We start from the raw sequence: 10,951 nt of genomic DNA, 5'->3' as shown, positions 1-10,951 counted from the left end.
ACTTTTAGGAAATACTTTTTATGCTTTGCAAATATAAGTGAAGCTGAAATCCAAAAGTGTCTATGAAAAGGGGGAAAATGATACTCCTAAATTGAGCCTAACAGTTAATAAATGTAACATGTTAATAATAAACAAAAGGGCTAATGGTAATTTTGCTCTGGCTGGGAAGTAAATGGAATTTTTGTCTGGTACCCACTAGGGCTGGAAAAATGTAATAGTATTCTCAACTTTTTAGGTTAGTATTTAAAAATGTAACATTTCAAATGTACACCAAGTAAATAAATGTGCCAAAAAAAACCCAAAGAGATAGATAGATAGATAGATAGATAGATAGATAGATAGATAGATAGATAGATAGATAGATAGATAGATAGATAGATAGATAGATAGATAGAGATAGATAGACTTTTATTTTGAAAAGAACAGTTCCAGCGGCGTAGCGTGCTACTTCCGGTTAGCTCATAGAGTGATGTGCAGAGCGGTTTCTTGAATGTCCAAGGTAATTTTGTTGTTGCTGATGGATTCATTTATTGGCTGAAATTACGGATGTGTATAATTTGTAGTTCATTCGTGCTTCACTTGAATGAGGGGCTGCGCTAATAACATGCGGGTAACCTTAGGATTGCAAATCTAAACAAAAGACTAGACAGGTAGCTCAAGTTAGCTTTTACTTAAAAAATACAAACGAAATTTTCACTTCGTCGTATATTTTTGTGCAGTCAGTTCAGATTAGAGCGACAAAATTAGAAAATAAGTCGATATTGTTACAAAGGATAACTGCCATTAAGACGTTTTTGTCTGATTTTATTTTATATGTTATTTTTGTTGTGTTGTTTTGTTTGGTTTTTTTTTTTCTGTTATAGTATGATGTGATGTTGTTTTGTTTTTTTGTTATCTGATTTCTTTTCTTTTTTTTTTTTTTTTTTTTTGTTTTGTTTTTTGGGGCTTTTGCAGGAGGCCACTTCTTCTTTTCCTTTAACCCCCGGGTTTTATTCAGTGTAAATGGACTCTCAAGGTAAGTTTACCAGTAATAAAATTGTTGTGTAGATAAGAAGAGCTAAATATGAGAGAATTATTGTCCCACTGTGTACAATATGTTACATCCCTAAAGCTTCACTGAACAGGTATTGGGAGGAAAAAAAATCAAGTTTGTTCAATAGAGACAGCATAAGAATCTTTAAAAATAAACTGCAGTCTTTTCTAAACAAAAGGTCCAAAATCTATTAAGAAGTCAAACGGTAATAGTAATTTTAAATAACAAAACATTATATTGGTAACATATGCAAAATCCTATGTATAAAGCCAGAAAATTTAAAAGCACGACAATAAAAAAGAAACATTTAAATATGATTACAGTTCTGTTTTTGATAGAGTTTTGTTTGTTTTTGAACATACTGATGCCTGTCATATTATGTGTTGATCGCTGATGGTTTTGTCATACTTGTTCTTCTCTCCATATTCTCCTTTTCACTCAGTATTCACAATCTTTCCTTAACTTCGATGTCTCTGCAGCCAACTCGGGACCCGTAGTGTGTGAGGTGTGCGGGGCCTACTTTGAGACACGACGGGGCCTCTCGAGCCACGCTCGCCTCCATCTGCGCCAGCTCGGCGTGACCGTGTCGGAAAACAGCGGGGCTCCCATAGAGCTCCTCTACCAGCTCATTCAGGACAAAGACAAAGACCTCAAACCAGATGTCGCGCCATCTGTGTCTCCATCGTTGCCTAAGAAAACATCCCAGCAGGAGCCAAAGACACCTGTGCCTCCGGAGGACGCCCATGCTTCCTCCAAGATGGCCTCTCCAAGGGCCTCTCTAGTCACGCTCGTGCCCATCTCCGACAGATCGGCATCCCCGACGCCGACATACAGGGTGGCCCCATCGAGTATCTGTACCAGATCATGAAGGAGCAGGACTTTGAGCCGATCAGCAGCCTGCGACAGGACGAGCTTAAATCAAGCAGCCCCTCCAAGTCCTCCTCCTCCTCCTCAAAGCGTCCTTCCGATTTCACCTCTCCGCCTACGTCTCCTGCCAGCAAGCGGCCTAAGATTCCTGAAACCTGCACTTGTGTCCTGTGCGGGGAGAGGTTTGAGAACCGTAAGGGCCTGGGCAGCCACGCGCGCTCCCATCTCAAACACATGGGAGTGAACGACTTGGTGGGGAAGAGCTCCGCCATCGAAGCCGTGCAGGAGCTGGTGAGCAGCGGCGTGCTGGAGCCGATGCATCTTCCGAAAACGTCCAGCACGGCCACGGCCAGCTCTTCCACGGCGCCGTCCTCAGCGCTGCCGTCCCCCGTTGTCCCCGTGCCGTCTCCGGCTGCCAGCCAGTCCAGGACCTCCTTCACCCCCACCGGTCTCTCTCCGAGCCCTTCCGCCAGCTCCCACTCCCCTCAGCCGCCGCTTAATAGGGCGCCGAAGGCGAAGAAGGGATTTCGGCTGGCCGTGGATCCGCTTCTAAAGAAACCAAAGCCAGAGCCGGTGGAGATGGAGATTTCTGTTGAACCACAGCCGTCCAACGACGACAGCAGCTCTGTGACGCAGAAGGCGCCCGCAGCGGCCAGTTCCTCAAAACCTCCAGAGTCAGGTAAATCACAAAGTTCCCGTCCGTCCAATCTGACTGAACTTGATGTGTTTTATCATGAAGAATAGACGAAGATTCATCCGGTAGACATACTCACAAAATGCAAAACGAGCTAAAAAGAATACCACATTTTCAGATTTTTAAATTCCCTTTCTCAACTGCGCCCTTCTTTGTGTTGGCCTGCCACATAAAATCCTGATAAAATACATCAGCTTGTTTTTGTAAGATCACAAAATGTGAAAAAAACAAAACAAAACAAAAAAAAAAACTAAGAGGTGTGAATACCTGGCTATGAGCTGACTCTGCTCCACAGACCTGCCATCTCCACCGACGGTCCTGTGCGACTTCTGCGGGCAGCTGTTCGACACCCGGAAAGCGCTGTCGTGCCACGTCCGCGCTCACCTCCGGCAGCTCGGCCTCACCTGGTCTATCAGAACTTCCCCCATCGACCTGCTGAAAGAGGTCATGCTGCGGCGTGAGGAAAGGAAAGAGCCGCTGCAGAGTGGGTCTTCGGCAGCGGGCAAAGCGGCGTGGAGTCCGCCGGGCTTCAAACGGCCTCCGAAGGAGAAGCCTCCGCCCCGGGAAGGAGCTTCCAGCTCTGCAGCAACGCCCGTTGACTACTCAATGAAAGACAAAACGCCATATGGGAAATCTGCAGTCTCAAACATCGGTGAGTCACTTTTCACCCAACACATTTTTTTCTTTCCACTTAACTTTCCATTTAGTGACGACTTGTCTATGACTCTCTGCTGGAGAACTGCATCTGTTCTTACGTCATTTTCACATTTCGCTGAATTTCTTTAAATATTTGATCTTTTATGGATTGAACATATGTACATATATCCAACATGCTGTTAAATATTTGTAACCAAAACACGTTTTTCTTTTTTTTTTTCTCTAATAAAACCTGGCCCATGCGTTGCTGCTTGTGTCAGATGCCACCTGTGAACTCTGTGGGTTCGACTTTGAGAACCGCAAGGCGCTGGCCAGTCACTGCCGGGCTCACCTCCGACAGCTGGGTCTGTACGAGTGGAAGGCGGATGGAGCGACGTCGCCGATAGAAACCCTGAGCGAACTGATCCGAAGAGACCCGAACAAGGTGGCAGAAATAACCAGGCGCTATCGCTATGGAGACCTTTACATCAAGAAGGTGAGCTCCGCGATAAACGCATTCGTTCTTTTAGACATGCTGGGTAAATGAAGTGGATGCTTTTATACACCAAAAAATAATCTTTTTCTTCTTTTTTTAAACTTTTTTTTTGTCGCACTTGAATGTTTGAGATCTTAAACCTTCAAAAATTCAGTTTTGAAACGATTACATTTATTTTTTTTATTGATTTATTCAAACATTTTATACCTAGAGTTCAATTTTCTGTCTGTTTGGCAACGGGAAGGGATTTTTCACACCTGATAGCCCGGTAGAGTCGTTTTGATTGGAGACCAAAATTGCAACATTTGTTACATTTTCAGCTGCTGCAGTTTGCATTCACGCAGACTGCGCATAACAAACCAAACCTGTTGAAAAACCTGTTCCCCTCCTCGCCTGTGATGGCGCTGCACCAAGAACCACTGAAGAAGACATGAGCACAACTTCCTTCTCCGCGAAATGTAAATAAAACTGGAATGCCGTCAGATTTTAGCGATCATATTATTTCTCATTTGTCTTCAGAAAAAAGATTATTAGCCACTTGCCCCTCTAAGGCTAGACTCTCACCTTGGTTTTGGTTGTATTTACCCAGAATGCCCTGCGCTGTAGTCTGCTTCCTGCTTTTGTAGTGGTGTCTCTGGTCTGGTTGGCATTCACATATAGATTTGAACTCCGCCAGAGTTCACTTTAACTGAACCGATACCTAGGTTTGTAGTCGGATTAGAGTTTGCTTTTCTGGGCCGCAGCAGAGTTCGATTGCACATCCCCGCCTCCCCAATCTAACCGGACTTTGTAGACAAACGAACCAAAGTTTATTTAACACGAACTTAACAAGACTGGTGTGAATGCACCCTAAAAGATCTTAAAAAGCAATACCTCACCCTCTGATTTACAATAAAAATGTAGAGATGATTAGAAACCAACCAGATTTTAAGTTTTTATTGGGCCATTAACTTCCTTTCGTTTCTCTTCTTTTAGTCTCAGAGATCTGCTTCTTTGGCCTCGATGTCTATGAATTCTGACACGTTGCCGAGCAGCAGCCACAACTCGTCTCTGCACCACCCTGAGCACAAAGCAAGCAGGAAGGATCACGGCATCCGAACAGCGAGGGGTGAGAAAGGCCAGGTCCAGAAAGAGCCGAATGCTGTTTTCTTTTTTTTTGTTTGTTTGTTCATGTAATTCCTCCTGGCTTCAGGGGTCCACGCCCCCCAACACGGAGTCTCCTCAGGGGATGAAAATCGCCACTCTCACTCCCGGCAGCCGTCTCGGGCGGGCAGCATCCCTGCTCTGCTGCCGAAGCCGCCTCTGACTCCGCTGGTCAAACTGGTGGGTAAAATCTACTCCCTCAAATGCAGGTGAGTAAGAAGAGGTTTGTTAGTCAAATAAATGACATATTGATGGAAATATTGCTCACTCCCGCTTGCCCTGCCGTCCAGGTTCTGCGACGAAGTGTTTCACGGGCCTCTGTCCGTTCAAGAGAAGTGGATCACACACCTGCAGAAACACATCCTGTCTCTGGGCTACAAGGGCAAAGAGGCTCCTTCTTCTCCAGCCGCTCCGTCTGCTCCAGCACTCGTCCATCCGGTGGCCGTATGAACTGACAAGTGTTCCCCAGACTCCACGAAGGAACAACGTCTTTATGTCCATTTAAAAAAAGAAAAGAAAACTTGTTCCCTTCTCGTCCATGGGAGGGCAGACATGAGCCATGAGAGAGAGCAGCAGCTCTGTGTAACCCACTCAGGAAACATCCACTCTTCATACACAGTTCTGATCACAGAGCTTCCTCCTCCTGCTCAGAAGATTAGTTTGTTTGTTTTTTTTATGTTTTTTTTGTTTTGTTTTTTTTGAGCAAATCGCATTTCTTTATTTTGTATGTTTTCTACTTTCTGATCTAAATCACATTTTTATTGAATACTTAAAAAAAACAGATTCTTATGCATTTAAACTAAATGGATTTTAAATCATTTCATGTATGTATTAAATCTTCTGACAATTTTTTTTCTCTTTTTTTTTTTTGCAGAAGGGATATCGTTGCAGAATATTCCCAAGTTGTTTTCTAGAAAAAAAAAACCCAGTACATCTCTTAGATGAATTATGTTTTCTGTTGAATATCTTCTTTAAGGTTTTTCTGCTTTTTCAATTTACAATGTGTGTTAAAGAAATGGAATTATGTCACATATTTATATATTTTTTTTTTACGTTGGTAATTTCTAAGCAACATGCAGCAAAAGCTCAATGGGACAGTAACCGTTTTGATAAGAGGCATCCCAAGTAGCCTCACTAGCTGTCCTTTCCTTTTCTGCTGAGATTTCAAAAACAAACAGGCTGTTCAGGCTGCACATATCCTTTTCTCTTGAGTCTATTTTATCTGTAAATAAAATTTGTCATGTTTACTTTCTTTCTTTTTTGGACTTTATTATGTGATATTAGATAACGACAGGCCTCTTCATGCACCGTATTGAATACGTGACCAGGAGAACCTCGCTTTTTATGTCGAAAAAAAAAAGGCCATATTAGCAGGGGTTTAATTTCTTTTTATAATCTTTTACTGTATTATTTTTTTTTTATCTTTGAAGATTTATCATCCCTGTGGTTCCTTGAACCCAGAGTTTTCCAACATGTTTTTGAGAACTGCTTCACATCTGCTGCTTGGAGTCGACTAACATCTGGCAGCTGTGAGCAGGTATTCCAGCCTAGGATGGTTTTCCATGCATTTCTTGGTTTTGCCTCAGAAATATTATGCTTCATCTCATAGGAAGAAGTAAAGGAGCAATTTGTCCTTTTGTTGCTTTGGAGGAACTAGCTTATGTTTTTGCTACAGCACTTTTTGACCCAAAGAACTCTTTGCAATCAAAATGAAATAAAAAAAAAAGCAAAGAATAAACATGATAATGGCAAAAATGTTTTTCTAAATGTGGCCACCCATATTATCAACTATTTTAAACCAATACTAGAAAGTGAAAATAATCAAATGTGCTGGAGTGAAAGATGTTAATTAGGTACCAACAGTGAGAAACGGCTGAGTGAACCTTCAACATAATCTAAAGCGATTCTTGGTAAAACAACATTCAGTGCTATAAATCTCTCACCTTATGAATCAGAAAAAAAATCAGTAATTCATTTCACTCTGACCTTTAATCAGTTGAATGATGTTCATCTGTTTTGTTTTGTTTATTTTGATGTTGATAGTTTCTACAATACTTTTCAAAATTTCAACCACATATTTAACCCTTGGTACCACTCATTGTTAACATGAGGTCATTTATTTTTTACCCAATTCGTCCCAAATGTGTTTGGTGGAAGCAAAACCTAACCCAACCTTGTTTTCCCCCCTCTCTGTTGATCAAAAACTTAATTACAGCTCAGACTTTAATTATGGGCATGGTTAGACAAGCAGCAGTTTTCTTGAAGAACAAGCACTTGACTGATTGACTTGAGATGTTTCCTCGTCTTATCTATTGTCACGAGGGGCTGACAGAAACAGGTGTTGTGTTATATTTGTACTCTAGGAAAACTAGAAATCCTGTTTTATTAAAATTTCTCCACTGAATAAAAGTGTACTCAAATTTATAGTTGCACAATTAACTTCTTCTTTTAAAGATACTTGCTGTTACATTTCTTTTAAAACACTAACAAAATCATCACTAGTAACTTTTTGAAGAAACTTCTGGATTATTAATTAATTGAGATGGGATCTTTTTGGGTTTAAGGTTTTGTTCCAGTGTCTGATGCACTTATTTATTTATTTATTTTTTTTTTGCAGCAGGCCAAACTTTTATTGTCATGAAAATCTCCAAAAATCAAGAGTGAAAGTGTATCAAAAACACAATAAACTTCTACAGGATTAGTGACTATTTGAATGGATAGGTCAGAGTGAAATCTAGAACACAATTTAAACTCTTGTTTAAAAATGGAAAACTATATTTATTGAATAAAGATGGGATGTTTCTGATGTACTTGAGCAAAGTAGCAGCAGACAGGAGAATGCATTTGACGATTCCAGTAAGTTATGCTTCATGCGTCCTTCCTCTGCCTCTGGTCAGGCCTCTTTCCATTTCTTCTTCACAGTGAAAGTCTCTCGGGCCTGATACCGTGTGATTTGCTGCCAGGAGCAGTCCGCCTCCAGCTACTGATGGATTATTCTGATGGGTGCTGCTCTAATGGGGTGCCAACCTACAGGCGTTTACGGCGTTCTGCAAACTTTCCAGCCTGCCGGGACCAAACTGAGTAACTGCACACAGCCGTCAATGTCCAATCATTCAACGACATTCACAGGGGACTAAAAGCAGCAATTTCAAAACACTTATTGAACCGAGAACCCAAATTAGAAGGTCATCTGTCTTTCAGGGCCGCCGGGTTTGAAGCGCTTGGCAAACAGCTTGAGGTTTTATAGCTCAGGTTTAGGATGGATTCATTTTCCCCGAGAGTCTGGCACAATCTGGCCGTTACACCTGCTGCAACGCTTCTGTTGGAGGGAAATTGATGTGAACTAATAATAATAATAATGAGATTTTAAGGACTCGACAAAAGAGCCTTTATACAAAATACCTCATTTTTAGAGCTACATGATTGGATTGTTTAAAAGTACAAGAGCATGTTTAACTATACATGACAATAGTTTGACTTACAGTTTTTAAACGTCCCTTTTTGTCTACTTTTCTACATTTTAACTTTTTTTTTTTTTTTTTTAGTTTTCCAAATTAGCAAACCAGCTTTATTAACTCTGCATAAGAATTGTTTACATTTATTTCAAAGAAGTCCATTTTTTTGTTTATGCGAATCAAAAATGCGAAATGACATTCTTGAATCGTAAAAGGAACTGCTTTTCACAGTTAAATGATGATCCATTTAATAATTCAGTTCAGACTGAGGCTGACTTCAGTAACTGGACATTTCTGCTTTATGTCACACCATCAAGATGTGTGTTTAATACAACAGTATGTAACGGTCTGCTTTGATCTGAATTCGCCCACTTAGAGCAACAGAGACGCTCTGAGTGTTTGGACGTCTCCCAGATGGTTTCTGGTCCTCACACTCTGAAAATCTGCCGATACGACTATCAAGCGATAAGAGGTGACTAATGACATGTTCCCCTTCGTATCCAACGCACAGAAAGTTTTGCTTTCTAGTTTTGAATCTGTTTGAAAGAAATCACCTACCTATCGGGCAGCAAGACTTTCTCTCCGTCTCCTTCTTTGTCTGTGACTCATGACTCTGGACGGGAACCGGTCCAGGATTTTCAGTATGATTTATAGCTTGTTTTGGTCCTTGGCCGAAAATAAGGTTTTATCACACAGTTTGTGGCGTTACAGTCATTCTCGGAGACAACGGATTCCTCGAGACAACTCTGACACTGGATCTGAAAATTTCTTTCTGTTTTCTTTGTTTTGTTGTTGACATTGTTGCTGTGTGACATTTCAGCTTCAAAATAGCCAGTCTTGAACTGGGACGCATGTTAGTATGCGAAAGCTAAAGAACAGTTTTTGCTGCAAATTTATGTTGCGTTCTCACTCTTTGTATTTATGCGCGTAATTGAAACGTACTGCACTTTTGTTCTTGCATTTGAAAAGTCTCTCCTTAAGATTTTCTCTTCTTTGCCTTCTGTGAGGTTATGACTCGCTCATCAGCGCGCGTGTAGCAGCACAGCGTTTCAGATTCACAGCGTTCGGCTGGACTGCACTGACACGAGACATCAGAGAGAACGAGCGCAGGGAGCTGACCTGCTGCTGGGGTCATCGTCACCTGGCTACATGACCCCAGAGAACGACTGCATCAAAGCCACAAGAAGTCGTGACTCAGCAGAGAGAATCTGAGGCAGTGAGAGGAAATGCATGATTAGCTGCCAAGACACTTTCTGACAATACTACTGCTACGTGTTATCGTGGATCAATATCAAAAATGCAAACAATGTGAAAACAAGTCACAAACTGATTCAGGACAAAAGGCATAAAAAAAATTTACCTTCGTTTTATGGAAGACGGTTTTTTTTGTTTTTTCTTTAGATGGCAGTTTATCAATTAATCATAAGTCGACAGATAAGATCAATCACTCATTAATCGCTAATCGCTTGTTTCATTTTGCTGCACAAGTGAAACAAGCAGTTCCTTAAATTCGCCACAAGAAGCGGACATTAACCTTCATACCACACCAAAGGTTTCTACGGAGAAAAAACACGTTTGTCTTTCATGGATTGTACTGCCTTATGGTGAAGCTCAATGCTGTGCTAACATTTTAATTTCATGAAGTTTATGAAGAACAAAATGTTTGATTTATGAGTTAATACAACATGGAGTAAAGAAGGAAGGAAAAGGTTTTCTTCTGTATGCTCGGGGTACTTACAGTTGTAATTCAGTTTCTTTGATTATATTATAACTTTTATTGCAGAACAAACTGTTCCAGTGCTTAGATGGAGAGGTTTTAGTCTGAACTGCCTGGTCTTTCTTCTCTTGGGTCTCATTCGTGTTGCACAGAGAGCAGGTGAAACATGATGTCTCTGATCAGGTTGCACAGTTATCCCGTGTCTTCGCTCCAACGAGATGGGTAAATAAAAATACAGGAGAGGGAAAAAAATGTCTTCAAGGTTTTTAAAGTGAGATGGGAAAAATAAGATGAATCAATGCAAGTGAATAGAACTTTGAAATGGAGTGTTGCACACATCCTCTTGTTTGGTCTGCACCATTTGAGCTGTTATTAATATTAAACTCTCTCCTGCACACATTTCTAGTACCAGGAGGAAACCTCCTGCCCCTTGCTTTTGAGCGCCGCATTCATTTTCAATAGCACAGATTGAAAAAATTGCAAGATTTCTGAAGTATACTTTAGAGATTTTGACAAGCTTTCATCTCATATTTGCTGCAGGTTTGTCAGCTGCACATCTATGACGTGAATCTCCACTTGCATCACATCACCAAAGAGCCGGATTGAGATCCAGTGTCTGTGGAGGACATTGGACAAAAGGAAACTTATTGCCATGTTGAAGAAAATCCAATTTGTGACGGTCATAGTCAGGAGATGAAGTTGGACAGCAAAAGTACTCAGGTAGGCTGTGGGGCTTCCGCCACGAAACAGCTGTGACCTCAAACCACTTTGAAGCCATCCAAATGTGCTACTCCTAAACTTCAGCAAATTCTTCCCACACCTGAGCTTTTGCCTTTGCAGCTATGAGACAACCTGCAACTATTTGGTTTTTCCAGATCATAGCTGAGACTCNTGGCGCTGCACCAAGAAC

At 41.3% G+C, this 10,951-nt stretch overlaps 1 protein-coding gene across 1 annotated transcript; it reads left to right on the top strand.

Moving 5' to 3' along the window:
• Positions 1–1,002: 1,002 nt before the first annotated feature.
• LOC103133470 (protein Wiz-like) lies at positions 1,003–5,573 on the top strand. Its single transcript, XM_007545216.2, has 8 exons — positions 1,003–1,015; positions 1,513–1,694; positions 1,805–2,579; positions 2,890–3,246; positions 3,512–3,726; positions 4,702–4,834; positions 4,919–5,078; positions 5,160–5,573. Exons 1-8 carry the CDS (start codon positions 1,003–1,005, stop codon positions 5,317–5,319), a joined length of 1,995 nt encoding a protein of 664 aa, XP_007545278.1. The 3' UTR covers positions 5,320–5,573.
• The last annotated feature ends 5,378 nt before the right edge of the window (positions 5,574–10,951 follow it).

This window comes from Poecilia formosa, unplaced genomic scaffold (assembly GCF_000485575.1).
Source record: "Poecilia formosa unplaced genomic scaffold, Poecilia_formosa-5.1.2 Scaffold11, whole genome shotgun sequence".
In the NCBI taxonomy this organism is placed as follows: Eukaryota; Metazoa; Chordata; class Actinopteri; order Cyprinodontiformes; family Poeciliidae; genus Poecilia; species Poecilia formosa.
The sequence above is the reverse complement of the archived record's forward strand: the minus strand, read 5'-3'. Positions and strand labels throughout refer to the sequence as shown.

Excerpts from the sequence above, each read along its gene's own strand:
- LOC103133470 (XM_007545216.2), top strand. Across the intron at positions 2,580-2,889 it reads CTCAAAACCTCCAGAGTCAG|ACCTGCCATCTCCACCGACG; the intron begins GTAAATCACAAA and ends TCTGCTCCACAG. Across the intron at positions 5,079-5,159 it reads ATCTACTCCCTCAAATGCAG|GTTCTGCGACGAAGTGTTTC; the intron begins GTGAGTAAGAAG and ends CCTGCCGTCCAG.